Source organism: Tachyglossus aculeatus, chromosome 16 (genome assembly GCF_015852505.1).
Source record: "Tachyglossus aculeatus isolate mTacAcu1 chromosome 16, mTacAcu1.pri, whole genome shotgun sequence".
Taxonomy (NCBI): Eukaryota; Metazoa; Chordata; class Mammalia; order Monotremata; family Tachyglossidae; genus Tachyglossus; species Tachyglossus aculeatus.
In genome coordinates this window covers 19,866,274-19,883,793 of record NC_052081.1, presented here as the reverse complement: position 1 = coordinate 19,883,793, position 17,520 = coordinate 19,866,274, and the positions used below count along the sequence as shown (strand labels likewise).

Genomic DNA, 17,520 nt, shown 5'->3' with positions numbered 1-17,520 from the left:
TGTGGATTTTAAGAAGGCTTTGAAGGAGAGGAGAGTGGTGGTCTGTCAGATATGAGGGAGGACATGAGCAAGACGTCAGCAACAAGGTAGACAAGATCAAATTACAAGATCAAGGTGCAAAGGAGAAAAGTTCATGGACTGGGTTGCAGTAGAGTCAGCAAGTAAGATGGGGGAGGAAAGATTATTGGGTTCTTTAAAGTCAATGGTAAGTAAGGTATTTCTGTGTGATGCCAGAAGTAGAGGGCAACCACCAGAGGTTCTTGAGGACTGGAGAAACATGGACTGAATTTTTTTTTAGAAAATGACCCAGTGAGCAGGATGAAGTATGGACTGGAGTGGGGAGAGACGACAGAGAGGTCAGCCAGAAGGCAGTGATCAAGGTGGTATAAGTACTTGAATCTCAACTGGATCGAGAGGAGAGAGTGGATTTTAGTGTTGTCATGAAGGTTGAACTGACAGGATTTGGTAGCAGCGTGGCTCAGTGGAAAGAGCATGGGCTTTGGAGTCAGAGATCATGGGTTCAAATTCCGGCTCCGCCAACTGTCAGCTGTGTGACTTTGGGCAAGTCACTTAACTTCTCTGTGCCTCAGTTCCCTCATCTGTAAAATGGGGATTAAAACTGTGAGCCCTCCGTGGGACAACCTGATCACCTTGTAACCTCCCCAATGCTTAGAACAGTGTTTTGAACATAGTAAGTGCTTAACAAATACTATCATTATTATTATTATTATTATTTGTGTCCTGAATGAGAGTGATGAGTCAAGGATAATGCCAAGATGACCCTGGAATGCAGTTTGCCCACCAGCAGCTAAGCCAGGCTCGTTACATCAGGGGTTCCTGGGTTTGACATGTAAGGTAAATGGACAACAGTAGTTTATGGTAACAGCTCCTGGGAATTCCCAGCACACAATCAATTAATTAATCATATTTATAGAGCACCTACTTTGTGCAGAGCACTGTACTAAGTGCTTTGGAGAGTATACTATAACAGAGTTGGTAGACATGGTCCTTGCCCGCTATGAACATATTATAAACTACACTGACAGTGTTCCACCTGATTAGCTTGCATGTATCCCAGTGCTTAGTACAATGCCTAGCACGTAGTAAGTGCTTGACAAATAACATAAAAAAACCTTTCTTCTGCCCCACTTAGGCAGGACCAAAGATCAGAATTCCACACTAAAAGTCCTATTTAGTCTGATTCCGGCTTCTTGAGGGCTGATTCCAGCGACAGCAGGGCATTGCTCACTTCTTCCTCTCATACATACATTCAAATACTAGTAGCGGTGGGAAGCCTAGTGGATAGAGCATGGGCCTGAAAGTCAGAAGGACCTGAGTTCCAATCCAGGCTCTGTCACATCTCTGCTGTGTGCCCTTGGGTAAGTCACTTCACTTTTCTGCGCCTGTTACCTCATTTGTAAAATTGGGATTAAGACTGTGAGCCACGTGTGGAACGTGGACTGTATCCAACCTGATTATCTCAAATCTACCCCAGTGCTTAGTACAGTTCCTGTCCCATAGTAAGTGCTTAACAAATACCATTAACAACAGCAACAACAAGTCTTATTCCTCCCTTTCCTATTCCTAGCTTCCAGCTTCCCTTGTTCCATCCCCTATACCTCATGTCTTTCATTCTCTCTCTCCCTATCATTCCCAATACCCCCCTTCCCTGGGAATCAGTGGACAGGAGTTTTTCATCTCATCCCCTACCTCAAGGTCTTATTGTTTCTTTTCCTTTTAATAGCAGTGGGATGTTATTTGAACAAGCCAGAAGTGTTTTATCTCTTGATGAGAGTCTCCCTTTAACAGTCATTCTGGATAGCCCCATTCCCAGAAACAGGAGAAAAAATCTCAGAGGTTAGAGGGACCATTCCAAGCCAACCCCCTCCCAAAAAGCAGTAGGGAGAAGAAGCCACTTCCATGCCCATCATCCTAGGAGCCTGGAACAGTCAGAGTAAGGTATCACTAAATGGTCTCGGTAACAGGAGGAGCAAAACTACTCAGTGGAGAGGAAAATCTGGGAGTGGGATGCACTGCCATCCTTGGCTCCAATTTGTGTTGAACAGGCTGGCCATCAGAGTCAGTCAGTCAGTCGTATTTACTGAGCGCCTGGGATGGTACAGTACAACAAAAAACAGACACATTCCCTTCCCACATGAGTTTACAGTCTAGAGGGGGATTATCAGAGCCAACAAGCAGCAGTGGTCTCCCAGAAAGAGCCCAGGCCTGGGAGGACCTGGGTTCCAATCCCAGCTCTGCCGCTTGTGTGCTCTGTGACTCTGGTCAAATCATTTGTGTCTCAGTTTCATCATCTGTAAAATGGGGATTCAATGCCCATTCTCCCAGGTATTTAGTCTGTGAGCCCCATCTAGGACAGGGACTGTGTCCAATTGGATTGTCTTGTATCTACCCCAGAACCTAAAACAGAAAACCTAGTACACCTAGTATACCTAGTATACTTGGAGAAGCAGTGTGGCTCAGTGGAAAGAGCCCGGGCTTTGGAGTCAGAGGTCATGGGTTAAAATCCCAGCTCCCCCACTTGTCAGCTGTGTGACTTTGGGCAAATCACTTAACTTCTCTGTGCCTCAGTTATCTCATCCGTAAAATGGGAATTAAGACTGTGAGCCCCCCGTGGGACAACCTGATCACCTTGTAACCTCCCCAGTGCTTAGAACAGTGCTTTGCACATGGTAAATGCTTAATAAATACTATCATTATTATTAGTAGTAGTAGTAGTACAGCACCTAGAGAAGCAGCATGGTGTGGTGGATAGAGCACGGACCTGGGATTAAGAAAGTTATGGCTTCTAATCTTAGGTCTGCCACCTGTCTGCTGTGTGACCTTGGGCAAGTCACTTTACTTCTCTGTGCCTGTTATGTCATCTGTAAAATGGGGATTGAGACTGTGAGCCTCCTGTAGGACTAGGACAGTATCCAACCTCATTTGCTTGTATCCACCCCGGCATTTCATACAGTGCCTGGCATATAGTAAGCACTTAACAAATACCACAGTTATCATTACTATTACAGTGCCTATCACATGGAAAGCACTTAACAGGTGCATTATCATTATAAGAATGATAATGGTGATAATAATAATGGTATTTGTTAAGTGCTTACTCTCTAACACTACTAAAAGCTGGGCTAAATGCAAGACAATAAGGTTGGACACTAGCAGAAGAAATCAGGGTATAGCAATGATCAGATTCAGTACCAGTAGTATGTACTGACTGCAGCTGAAGGCAGGGCACTGTAATAAATGCTTTGGGAATTTCTATGAGAATAGAATTGAAAGATACAGCTCCTGCTGTCAACGAGTTTATAGTCTAGTGCAAGAGGCAGCGGAAATATTTTCCTGAAAATATGCCCTCCTAAAATGTGAAAATGGATAGGAATAATTGACATGAATTAATAAATAAAAGATGAAATAATAATAAATAAGATGGCAGGACAAAGAAGATGTATGTGGCTGGGGATGGAAGGAGAAAGAAAAGGGCTTTGAGATGGTGCTTCCTGAAAGAAGTGGTTTTTAAGGGCAGCTTTCTACAAAGGGAGGATGTCATTTGGGGAATCTGAAGAAGTAGGGCTCTCCATGTAGGGGGGAGGTCTGGGGATGGGTCAGCGAAGGGGGTGTTGAAAATGAGGGACAGGTTTCCTTTAAATGGAATAAATAAAAATGATTGTATTTGTTAAGTGCATATTTTGTGCCAATCCCTGTACTAAGCACTGGAATAGGTACAAGAAAATCAGGTCAGATACAGTCCCTGGCCCTCATGGGGCTCACCATCTAAGAAGGAGGTATAACCAATGTTGAATCCCCATTTTATAATGGGGATTATAAGATTATAAGATTCCCCAATCTTTATAGATTGGGAAACTGAGGCACAGAGAAGTGAAGTGACTTGCCCAAGGTCACACAGCAGGTGAGTGCCAGAACCAGGATTAGAACCGAGGTCTTCTGACAATCAGCCCCATACTCTTTCTGTTAGGCCACACTGTTTCCCACTGATTCTGAGATGTAGTGGGAGAAGAGAGGTGGTAAGTAAGGGAGAGCTCATAGGAGTTTATATTCTGTAAGAAAATAAATGGGTAGCCATTGCCAACTTGTACTTCCCAAGCGCTTAGTACAGTGCTCTTCACACAGTAAGCACTCAATAAATACGATTGAATGAATGAATTGGAGACCTGAGGATAGGAGTGATATGCTTTGTTCGACATTTTAAGAAGGAGAAATATCATTATGCATTCATTCATTCAATCATATTTATTGAGTGCTTACTGTGTGCAGAGCACTGTACTAAGCACTTGGAAAGTACAATTCAGCAGCAAGTAGAGACAGTCCCTGCCCACAATGGGCTCACAGTCTAGAAGTGGGGTGACAGGCATCAAAACAAGTAAACAGGCATCAATAGCAGCTATCCTAAGAGAAAGAAACAAAAATGAAGTCAGGCAGCGTGGATAACCACATAAGGGACATGGAAGAAACAAAAATGAAGTCAGGCAGCCTGCATATCCACATAAGGGTTATGGAAGGTAGTTTCAGCCATGTATCCATCCACCTTATCAACTGTCCTTAGACTCATCAATCAAACCTCTATCTCAGTTGTGCAGTCTTCAAGCCCTTTCAAATATACGAAGTGGAATGATGATTTTTTTATGGCATTTGTTGAGCACTTACTATGTGCCTGACACTGTTCTAAGCACTGGGGTAGATACTGCCCCACATGGGTCTCACCTTCCAAATCCCCATTTCACAGAGTGAGGCACTGAGAAGTTAAGTGACTTGCCTTAAATGTCACACCGCAGACTAGTGGAGGAGCCAGGATTAGAACCCAGGTCCTTCCTAGGCCCATGCTCAATCCACTAGACCAAGCTGATTCTCAGCATGATTAAAATGTTGATGCCATTTCAGCCACAGGAACTGGGGCACTGGCGCTGTTCTGGAAATGTCAGGGAAATAAACTCACTGAAAAGCCTTTGCTAATTTTTCAGTCTCATTCTTTTTGAAGCAGCAAGGAGATCATGCATTGTAGCTTAGTGTAAATCTTTTTCTAAGAGTTAAGGTCTCTGGAGTGTGAAATTTGAAAGCTTTAAACATTTTAACATTATGTTATGTAAAATAGCATTGGGTAATCTTCGAGTTTATGCATTTGAAAAACAAAATACTTCAATGAGAAAAAAAGATAATAGAATAGTGTTAAGACTGTATTTTGACTAGATTGTCCAGTTGGTGCCCATGTCTAAGCAGCGTTTGTTAATGAGAAACAGAGGTGGATCCAGAGTCTGTTTAAAATACATGAATGTAATTCAGCAAGGAGATTTATCTAATTAAAGTTTTAGATCTGGTAAAGCTGCAGATAGTCAACCCAGATTGCCTTTCTTATGAACTCTCTGCTTGGAGTCATGAACTGCAATGAAAGTACTGTGAGCTTTTGCAAAGCTGGCTTTTGATTCGGTGTGTAATTTTAGAGGTGTTCTCTATCAGGAGGACAGATCACTATGAACATACAGAATTATTGCATTCGCTATCCTCAAACAAATCATTGACCAATATCAATGAGAGGAGGAACACCTTATAGCATTTAATTCAGATATTACCAATTGAAGAAGAATGGTCAGAAGTGATGTACCATTACTTTCAGCTATTCTTTCCTATCTGAAGAAAGTATGGCGTATTTCCCTGTAAAATAGATGGAATCACTTTCCTATTTATCTCTAATCTACAATAGTGGTTAAATGTTGGGAAACACAACCATACTTTAATCAAACAATCATATTTATTGAGTGCTTACTGTGTGCAGAGCACTGTACTAAGTGCTTGGGAGAGGACAGTAGACATGATCCCTGCCCACAGTGATCTTATAGTCTAGAGGGGGAGTCAGACATTAATATAAACAGATAAATCACAAATAGGTACATAAGTGTTATGGGGCTGCATAAAGTGTTCAAATCCTAGTTAAAGGGTGACGCAGAAGGGAGTGGGAGAAGAGAAAAATGAGGTCTTAGTCGGGGAAGGCTCTTTGGAGGAAATGTATTTTTAATAAGATGTTGAAGGTAGGGAGAAAGAACATCTGTTCTATATGGAGCGGGAGGGAGTTCTAGTCTAGAAGTAGGATATGGGTGAGAGGTTGGTGGCAAGATAGATGAGACTGAGGTACAGTGAGTAGGTTGGCCTTGGAGGAGGAAAGTGTGAGGGCTGGGTTGTAGAAATCAGTGAAGTAAGGTAGGAATGGGCAAGGTGATTGAATGTCATGCTGTGCCTTGCAGGCTTGAATTCCCTTCTATACAGTCATCAGTCTTCTGAATTTATTTTTCTTTCCTAATCAAGATGAACAACATCAATGTGAAACACAAGTGGTGTAAATTCATGCCACAAAAAGCACAGCATTTATAATATTTTTCCACACTTCTTGACAGAGTTAAATTTTCTGTTAAAAAACATTGTGATCCTGTCTACACCTATTTAGCATTTCCTGTGCTGCTGGGCTGGTTCAGTCAAATGTACTTCGAGCCTGAGAATTCATTCCTTTTTCTGCTTGGCCCAAGTGATTGTATAAAGTTCACTGCTTTTCCCTTAAAATGCCCCTTGGTTAAGTGGCCGAGGAGACAATTGTAAAAGTTCAGGAAAATTGGATTCAATTGCAGGAGTTTAGCCAAATCTGCTTCCAATGATAATGGTGGTATTGGCTAAGCGCTTACTGTGTGCTAACCATTATACTAAGCACTCAGGTAGATGCACAGTAAGATTGACAGATATTGATTGACTGATAAATTGAGTGGGATAGGAATGGCTACTGACTACCAAAGGGAGAGTAGGGGACCCATCTCCCCATCTAGACTCTAAGCTCACTGTGGGTAGGAGCGTGTGCACCAACTCTGTTGTACTGTACTCTCCCAAGCAGTTAGTACAGTGTTCTGCACACAGTAAATGGTCAAAAAATGATATTGATTGACTGATTGAGTGGGATAGGAATGGCTACTGACCACCAAAGGGAGAGTAGGGGACCCATGAGCGCTTAGTACAGTGCCCTGCACACAGTAAGCGCTCAGTAAATATCATTGATGATGATGAAGTAGTGAGTCCCCATTTTACAGATGAAGAAACCAAGGCCCAGAGAAGTTAAGTGACTTGCCCAAGGTCACACTGAAGGGAAATGAAGGAGCCGGGATTAAAGCCCAGATCCTTTGACTCCCAGACAAATGCTCTTCCTACTAGGTCATATTGCTTCCATCCACAAAATTCCATTCTTGTGGGCACCAGAAGAGTCCTGAGGAGTTCTTCTTCCATGTGCCCTTCCCTTTTCCACCATCTCTCCATTGTCCAGGAAGTATTTTTAAATGACAAGACACTTTAGAGAGGGTTTCCTGACCCAGAAATTCCTTCTGAAAGTAAAGGGAGTCGAGAGAGCAAGAGAATATTAAATAAGCATACATTATGTGCCAAGCATAAGGGTGGAAATGAGATTGAACACAATCTCTGGTGCACATGAGGCTCATATTTTATCCTCATTTTACAGCTGAGGAAAATGGTAGAGAGGTTAAGTGGCTTGCCGGAGGTCTCACAGCTGGGAATAGCTGTTGAATCTCCTGGCTCTAAGTTCTGGCTCTTTTCCACTAGTAGTAGGAACCTAACAATGGGGAAGAGAAGTGGACTCACTAAGAAGATTGACTGTGTTGGTAGCTCAGAGTCATTCTGGTAGATATAGAAACAGATAGTCTTGAAAATTTAAAAATTCAATTGTCAAGAATGAACATTCATTTTCATCTTTTTCTCTAGCTGTGACTCCTCCCCACCTCACCTCCTTTCCATTATAATCAGTGTCAACATTTCAGACAGGCCCATATAAGGGGAATTCTTGCTGTAGTGAAAAGCTGTAGCAATAATGAAAAGTTCCTCAGAAACCGCCAGTGGTTGCTCATCCGTGTCTCCATTGTAAAAAAAACTCCTTACCACAGGCTTTAGAGCACTAAATTGCCTTGCCCTCTCCTGTCTTACCTCACTGATTTCCTACACCCCAGCCTATACACTTCATTCCTCTAATGCCAACCTATTCACTGTACCTCAGTTTCATCTATTTCACCACTGACCCCTCGTCCACATCCTGCTTCTGACCTGGAATGACCTCTCTCTTCATATCCGACAGATGATCAGTCTCCCCACCTTCAAAGCCATAGTCAAACCACATTTCCTCCAAGAGGCCTTCCCCAACTAAGCCCTCAATTCCTCCTCCGCACTTATATAAATATCCATAATTTATTTATTCATATTAATGTCTGCCTCCCCCTCTAGACTAAGTTCATTGTTGCCTTGAAACATGTCTACCAACTTTATTTTGTTCTCTCCCAAGCGCTTCAGTACAGTGCTCAATAAATATGATCGATTGAGTGATTGATTCCAACCAATCAATCAATCAATGGTATTTATTGAGAGATTACTGCTTTGCAGAACACTGTACTAAGCACCTGGGTAAATGCAATAGAGTTAGTGGAGCCCACAAGGATCTTACAGTCTAAAAATGGAGACGGACGTTTAAATAAAATGCAGATAGGGAAATGGTAGAATAGAAGGATATGAACAGATGCATTGTGACACTGAAGTGAGAGTCAAAGTGCTTAAAGGATACAGAGCAAAATGCATAGTTAAGAAGACAGAGGGGTAGCCAGATTGTGGAAATAAGGGCTTAGTCAGGGAAGGTCTCTTGGAGGGGATGTGGCTTTGGGAAGGATTTGAAGGTGGGGGAGTGGTAGTCCTTTGGATAGAATGCACAGCTGTAATGATTTGGGAGTCTCAGAGGAAAGGACCTCAAAGCCACCTGGAAGAGGGCTCATTTGAGGCATTCCAAAATATTGTAAAAACTCTGATTTTTCCTTTCAATGATGGGGCAAATTTTTGACATCGTCCAAGAGTACCCCTAAATGATTCACCCCTTAGTTTATTGCCACTGCCCCTTGAGTCTTGACTTAAGCCTCCCAAACAGAAAGGGGAATCATCTAGGGTCCATCCAGCCAATCCTGCTTCAGGACAGCTGATTGCAGGGCATTTGTAGAGGGGTTTTTTGTCTTCTCTCTCCCTCTTTCCCAAAATAGCCCATTCCCCAGGAAACCTGAGTGACCTTTCTTTTCTATTTAACTCACACACCAAGGTTAGTACTTTCAACTGGATTTTAATAGCCCATTGAGAAGGGAGTCAGAAGGACATAATAATAATAATAATAATGGCATTTATTAAGCACTTACTTTGTGCAAAGCACTGTTCTAAGTGGTGGGGAGGTTACAAAATGATCAGGTTGTCCCCCGTGGGGCTCACAGTCTTCATCCCCATTTTATAGATGAGGTAACTGAGGCCCAGAGAAGTGAAGTGACTTGCCCAAAGTCACCCAGCTGACAGGTGGCAGAGCTGGGATTTGAACCCATGACCTCTGACTCCAAAGCCCGTGCTCTTTCCACTGAGCCATGCTGCTTCGTGCTAGCCACGCTACTAGACATGGGTTCTAATCCCGACTCCACCACTTGTCTCATGTGTGAACCTGGGCAACTCACTTAACTTCTCTGTGCTTCAATTACCTCATCTGTAAAATGGGAATTAAGACTGCGAGCCCCATATGTGGGACATGGACTGCATCTAACCTGACTAGCTAGTACCTACCCCAGCGCTTAGTAGAGTGCCTGGCACGTAGTCAGCGCTTAACAAATCTCCCCCTCCCCTGCAAAAAAAAAATATAAAGGAATAAATAGCCAATGCTCTTAAGCAGATGATGTTTCTTGATTAGGTAAGAGACCTATTTCCCGGGTTCAGAACAGCCTTTTCCTTAATACAACATACGCACATCTGGCATAACATTCCAACACCCCCCCACCCCCCCAAAAAAAGCTTTTACATCCTGTTAAGAAACTCTCCTGGGGTCTGTATGTCCTGGGTATTTCTGGATAGTTCAGTCCTGCCAAGCACGACGTACCCAGCAAACTCCAGCTTCTCAAACCTGCTTCTCTCTGAGATCTTCTTTCAGAATTCTCAGAGAGCAGTTGACTTTTCATACATTCAGTTCTCCCTTTGCTCAGCCCAATCTATTTTCTCAAATGCAGCTGACTGTCTTTTCTCTTAGTTCACCCTCTACCATTTACCTCTTTGGCTTTTCTCCTTTGGATCCAGGATTATACTTAAGATACCTGATGGACACTTTGCAAAGATAGCCTTCCCTTAGAGAAGGAGTTCTTCTGAATAGCTGACTTCATCTATTAATGACATTTCCTCTGGGATGGGTAGCCAGGAAGATATGCAGCTGACTGAAACATTATAAACGTGTCACCATAGTAAATGAATGACTTCCTTTCCTAGGAATCAATCGGTCAATGCTATTTATTAAACACTTTTGTGCAGAGCACTCTAGGAGGAATTTGGGAGAATACACTACAGTAGGTAAGCTTGTTGTGGGCAGGGATTGTGACTACCAACTCTGTTATATTGTTATATTGTGCTCTCCCAAGTGCTTAGTACAGAGCCCTGCATGTGGTAAGTGCTCAATCAATATGATTGATTGATTGATAGATAGATCCTTGCCCTAGCAGGATTTAGCTTGGGGGAAGCAACAGAATATAAAGATATGTGCATGGGTGTTGTGGGGGGTGAAAGGGTGAGTATGAAAGTACTTAGGGGGTATGGTGTTACAGAGGGAAGGGAAATAGGTGAATAGGATGTCCTAGGAGAGACATGATTTTAGTAGGACTTTGAAGATGGGGAGAGAGGCAGTCCGACAAATCTGAGGTGGGAGGGGGTTCCAGACTAGAGGAGGATAATAATAATAATAATGATGGTATTTGTTAAGTGCTTACTATGTGCCAAGCACTGTTCTAAGTGCTGGGGTAGGTAAAAGGCTATGAGTTTGTCCCACGGGGGGCTCACATTCGTAATCCCCATTTTACTGAAGAGGGAAGTGAGGCACAGAGAAGTTAAGTGACTTGCCCAAAGTCACACAGCTGACAAGTGGCGGATCTGGGATTAGAACCCACGACCTCTGATTCTCAAGCCCGGGCTCTTTCCACTAAGCTGATGGTGAGAGGCTAGGTCAAGGCACAGTAAGTAGGTTGGTGGAGGAGTGAAGTGTGTGGGCTGAAGTGGGAGAGGAGGAAGCACGCTGATTGAATTCCTTAAGGTCCATGATGAGGAGTGTCTGAACTACTCATTCCAGGAACTATTGAGTTTCGTTCCCTGCTTCCAGGTGTGGAGTTTAATCAGAATGACCATTGCTTCCACTCAGTGGCCAAAATGACTTCCTTTTGTTTTGGACCATCAGCCCTTTACTTCAGCTTTGTGAATGAAACCATATTACATGTCTCATACAGTGCAGTAGAGCAGTGGACCGTCAGAAGACCCTGCAGCAGATAGACTTCTCTTGCTGGGAGGGATCGGGAGATGGGTGATTATCCTAGAGCAGAAGGTGTGAAGATCAGGACGCGTGAAGGGACTGTGAAAGTCAAAAAAGACATAGGGTAGGAGATATACCTTAACACAGAAAGGATATCTCCTTACTTGCAAGCAATAAAGGAGGGTGCGTGAGCCCACGTAAGCCTTTTCAGCTACATTTCAGCTATATTCACATATATGTGAATCATCCATCACCTATCAGTAGCATTATCTTTGAATATGAAGATATAATTTAGAGGGCCTTTCTGTACTGCTGAAAGATTCAATGAACAGTTTTTACTACCAGCAGTGAGTAAATCAGGTGAAGTTTGGTTCCTGCCCAGAGGATAGCCACCAGTAATTTCCAAAAGGATACACTTTATGCTAGGGTAAAAAAGTTTTATGATTATCAACGGAAAGGAGATTAGTTTAAGGTTGAAAATCAATTGAATATACCATGCATGTATGCCACCTCATTTTCTGTCTCAAGTTCCTGCTGCTCTGAATCTGCGTCTGTGTGTCATTTTTTTCCTGCTAGATTTAGAAAATACAATAAATTAAGCTAGTTTTCTTCTGGAATGAAATTCTGGTGTTTCCTAGAGTATTTCCACCTGTAGTTGTAGAAAAAGGGGAATTCACGGTGGATAAGCTGTAACGTAAAGATATGTTTTTGAGTATTTATGGCCTTTATGACTAAGAATTAAGAGTATTTACAGTCAGAAATTGTTATCTTTGAAAGAGTAAAGCAAAAATTACTACAGGGAAACTGCTTTTTATTCCAAATTCAAATTCTGTGTGTTCTATACTTCATTACTACCTTTATGATGGACCTTGTTGAGCCTAAGCCCCCATCCTCCCAAACCCAAAAGTTTTATTTTGGTCAAGTGATATTTAGCCAAGTGTTATTTATGGAGCACTTACTTTGGGGAAACAGCATGGCTTAGTGGAAAGAGCATGGGCTTGGGAGTCAGAGAATGTGGGTTCTAATCCTGGCTCTACCACTTGTCTGCTGTGTGACCTTTGGCAAGTCACTTAACTTCTCTGGGCCTCAGTTCCCTCATCTGTAAAATGGGCATTAAGACTATGAGCACCACATGGGACAATGTCATTACCTTGTATCTACCCCAGGGCTTAGAACAGTGCTTGGCACATAGTAAATGCCTAACAAAATACCACAATTTTTTTGTGCAGAGCACTGTACTATTTGAAAGAGTACAGTCCAGTAGCATTGGTAGACATATTCCCTGCCCACAAACAGCTTAAAGCTTAGTGTCTGTGCCATTTAGTAATAGTTACAAGATAATTTAGCTTTGGAGAATCCAGCGCTTAGTACAATATCTGGCACATAGTAAGCACAAGTACTATCACAAAAAAAATTTGTCCCTTGTAATTTCATGCCTCGATAATTATTCAATTCTACTTCCCCAAACTGCATATTCTGGATGGTAAAAAGAACAAACAAATTGATTCTTTAAGGAACAGTATCCAGTAGTAATGACACAAAATAGCAATTGATAAGTATTTTTTTCATCCTAACTGTGGCAGGGAGGGTGAGGTATCTACTCAGGGATGTCTTGCAGTTTTGAGAGTTTTTTTTTTTCCAATGGCATTTGTTAAGCGCTTACTGTGTGTCAAACACTGTTCTAAGCTCTGGGATAAGTACAAGTTAATTAGGTCGGTCACAATTTCTGACCCATTTGGGGCTCACAGTCAAAGTGATCCCTGGCTATCTTCTTCGAGCCCAAGTGATGTCCATCAGCTCTCCCCTACAGCCCCTCCTGGCTTCCATCCTCCAGCCTCCTCTCCTCCATCCCATGTACTCCTGCCCAAGAAGCAGTGCTGCCTAATGGGTAGAGCCGAATCCGAGGAGTCACAACGACCTGGGTTCTAATCCCAGCTCTGCCAATTGTCAGCTGTGTGACCTTGGGCAATTCACTTCACTGTGCCTCAATAACCTCATCTGTAAAACGGGGATTAAGGCTGTGAGCCCCATGTGGGACATGGACTGGGTCCAAACTGATCAGCTTTTATATTCTCTAGGAGTTAGTACAGTGCTAGGCACACGGTAAGTGCATAACTAATATCATAAAAAATAGAAAAAAAAAGAGTTTAGAACCTGGAGTCTGCACAGAAGAATTGATTATAGTGCTAGTGGCTTGCCCAGTGCCATTCTCATTTTCCCTTGCCTGCCTGTCATGCCCCTGTTGGAGCACAGAACATCATGAGTAGGTGCCCCTCATCCTCAAGTGTAGCTGCAGCCTTTTCCCACATTAGTCAATGGCAGACTGAACAAGACTAGAACCAGGATTCTGGGAATTTTCTGATTTCCCAACCAGTGTCCTTCCCACTGGCCCAACTCTCGTGTGATTAATCATAGGAAATTACATTTAATGAAAATGTAATGAAAGCATTTTTGTACATGCAAATATGGTTGAAAAATTTTTCTGACCATTATCGTTTATTTGCAGGTCACATATTATTTGGGTGAATAGAAGTCTACCTTTATGGGGCTTACAGGTAATTCTAATTTAAACAATAATTGTGATTGAAATATTTCAAATGGCTGAAGTGAGGCAACTGTATCCAAGCGTGATGTATTATTTGGCTCCAAACCTTTGTTGTTGTTTTTTTCAGATGCCACAATATTTGTTTACCTGACACACCACAAAACAAAGCAACGACACAAATGTGGCTTATATTTGGCTTGTCTTACTGCTCAAACATATTCACCACACCCCCAGTCCTTTTGCATTTTCTGATCCTGCCAAAATCCTCCCCACTGCATTAGTTGTCAGCCTCCCGAGAATGGTTTGCATCCTTGGGATTAGCTGCTGACTCCATTTTGGAAGAATTTTGAGAGGCAGGCAAGGACTCCAGGTGGAATTTGCAGGGCTTTCTGATCCTACAGTAGGACACCTAGTTTGTCTTAGAACTGTTGTGGTTCAGAAGACATTGCAAGGCCATATGTCTTTCCCACCTGAGACTGCACCTTCCATAAAGTATGGGAGAGAGGAAGAGAGAGAGCGTGAGTAGGCTATGTAAACACTTCCAGAGAAGAAAGATAGAAAGGCTTCCAAGGTGAAACAGCTTTCACTGTCAGTGCCACTGCCAGTGAATATATAAACTGTCTGGATGATCTAAAAGGAAATTATTTAAAATGTATGTGACTTCTTTTTCTATAAATAGGCCCCTTTTAAAAGTGGAATGCTTTATTAAACATACATTTTAATGTCAGACTCATCACTAAACTACAGGGAACTTAAAAGTTTTAGAGATTCAGGATATGAATAGTGCATTCTTATCTTAATACTTTCCAATGATATTCCATTCACTTTTAATGTTGCAAAAGTGGAATCCAATTTGGTAAACTTTTTTTTCATTCATTCATTCAATCGTATTTATTGAGCGCTTACTGTGTGCAGAGCACTGTACTAAGCGCTTGGGAAGTACAAGTTGGCAACATATAGAGATGGTCCCTTTTTCTGAGCTATCCCAGGTATATTTCTTGGGCTAGAACTTTTCTCTGGGCTGGTACTAATCATTTGATGGGACAGAAAGCGGTTTCATTTTCTAGGTAATTTTGACTCTGATCTGGAAGTTTGTTTTTTATTGACACTTTTATTTAAATGGAGATAAGTTTTGCTTCTGGAGACTGCAAAATCATTATTTTTTTATGGGGCTGTGCATTGCTTTCAACTTTTATTTTAAGTGTGGAAAATGTAACACATAGTGGGGTACTGAAGCATAGGGAGAAAATGAGCTTCCTGTGGGTCAGTAAAAATGCTTAATCCATTGCCCTTGTACCTTTCCATGACACTCAGTGAAGTTCTTAACACACAGGAGTCACTTAACCAATGTCAGAAAGCATGGCGATTTTGGTTGTAGAACTTTTACGTTATTCATAGAAGCATCTCTTAATAAGTCCCCAATAGGGCTAGGATGGTGTCCAGTCTGATTATCTTATATTATCCCAGCATTTAATAAGTACTAACTGCCTAATCAATACCACTGGGGTAGGCAAACAGCCTTTTCAGCCCAGTATTCAGTATGATGGTGGCATCAAAGGAAGTTTGGACCTTTAAATATAAAACCCTTTTGGTGCTGTATACAGTCTCTTCCAAGCCATCAGTCATCCATTAATTCCGCATTGCTCCTCTAACGTGCTTATGGAAATAAAAGAATATCTTCCTCTTCATGCATTCAGCCCAAGAAATGAGCATGGCTCCAAGGCCAATCGATTGACTATTTTCCAAGACAGTATTAAATGCTTTGCCTTGCCCTTTGATGTTAAATATGGTTGGCTGATGTTATTGATAAATAGGTACGAAATAAAGATACAATGTGGAGAGCATAAAAATGCCTTTTTTCTTTCATTTTTTTTTCATTCTCCCATAGACATGCCTAGTGCTGTCTTGCACTGAACAGTCCCTGAAATGATCCTTAAAAGAGCAAATGTTCCTCTCAAGTGCCTTATTTACTATTAGGGAGTAATTTCAGTCCCTTGGAGATTTGGGTTCACTGTTCTTATTCATGTATTTTGGTTTCTTTTACAAGAAAACCCAAGTCACAGATTGTGCTAATAGATTGAAAATGGTGGGATTAGCTTGGAAAACTTTCCAGAAAGAGGTGGACCAGAAAACAAAGACTCCAAGGAGGAGAGGAATGCAGTGAGATGAATAAGAGGAGGTCTGTTTGGAGAACTTCTTGGTAGGCTGAGATGAATGATAATAATAATAACAATAACAATAATAGCAATAATAATTGTGGTATTTGCTAAATGCTTACAAGGTAGCAGATGTTGGGGTTGAGCCAAGATAATCAGTTTGGACACACTCTCTGTCCCATATGGGGCTCACTGTCTAAGTAGGAGGGAGAACAAGCAATGTTCACCCCCATTATATTGCAGCAGAGAGAAGTTGTGACTTACCCAAGGTCACACAGAAGGCAAGTGGGAAAGCCCTGATTAGAGCACAGGTCCTCTGATTCCCAGGCTTCTGTTCTTTCCACTGGGCCACACTGCTTCTCTGAGCAAAGTAGGAGCAGTACTAGAAGAGGAGCTTTCTTGAAACAGTAGCGTGGGTTGGAATACAGTGAGAGATGAGGAGGGACAGATAGAGTGGGAATGGATCTTGGCAAATGTAATCTATGTGACAGGAAATGGGAAGCTTCCAGAGGAGTTTTCATTATTGTCTGTTTTGTATTTTAGGTTTCAGTGGCATTGATAAGTTTACTTGAAACGATGCTTCTTGGTTACCTGAGTTATAAAGTAAGTGTATTTACTTAGTCTTTTCTCTGGTGTTTCATTTGGTATCCTAAAATTTCAGCAGTATTTTCAGTGTGTATATCACAGTCTGTTGTAAATTGGGCACCTTCAAAAATGCTTGAATTCCTTGCCTTTTATTGGAGACCCAGATAATTGAACACATTTTATGAAAATGCCATTCAGTGTAAGATCGTGTAGTATACTTAGTTTTGCCACAATGCGTGTTTCCACCTTACATTCCAGATAGAACACAGAGGCAAATTTAGGGAACAGTCTGTGGACAATGCGTGTCTGTTTGGATCTAACATGATGGAATCAATCAATCAATCAATTGTATTTATTGAGCGCTTACTGTGTGCAGAACACTGTAGTAAGCGCTTGGGAAGTACAAGTTGGCAACATATAGAGACAGTCCCTACCCAACAGTGGGCTCACAGTCTATAAGGGGGAGACAGAGAACAAAACCAAACATATTAACAAAATAAAATAAATAGAATAGATATGTCAAGTAAAATAAATAAATAAATACATAGAGTAATAAATATGTACAAACATATATACATATATACAGGTACAAAAGAAAAGCAAGTTAGTTCAGACTCCTACACCTGAAAGGGACACCAAAATCAGTTAGTCAAACTTGTTGCCTCCAAGAACTGCAAATAAATCTCTTTAAAATAGACAGCTAAATACAGTCAAAAAAGCCAATATAAAACCATGATCAAGGGAATCAAAAGTTGCATCCCTTCTCACATTCTAGATATTGAGCTCCGTAATTTTACAAGCCTCTTAGTTGGAAGAGTCGTAATAAGCACTTGGTAGATTTCAATATAACAATAAACAGACATGTTCCCTGC

At 41.7% G+C, this 17,520-nt stretch overlaps 1 protein-coding gene across 5 annotated transcripts in view; it reads left to right on the top strand.

Moving 5' to 3' along the window:
* Positions 1-17,520, top strand: part of KCNT2 (potassium sodium-activated channel subfamily T member 2) — a 368,421-nt gene that overhangs the window by 122,796 nt on the left and 228,105 nt on the right. For all 5 annotated transcript variants that reach the window (XM_038757817.1, XM_038757815.1, XM_038757816.1 and 2 more), the window contains 2 exons: positions 13,869-13,917; positions 16,607-16,666. In XM_038757817.1, coding sequence (XP_038613745.1) covers positions 13,869-13,917; positions 16,607-16,666 — 109 coding nt within the window. The remainder of the gene's footprint in view (positions 1-13,868; positions 13,918-16,606; positions 16,667-17,520) is intronic.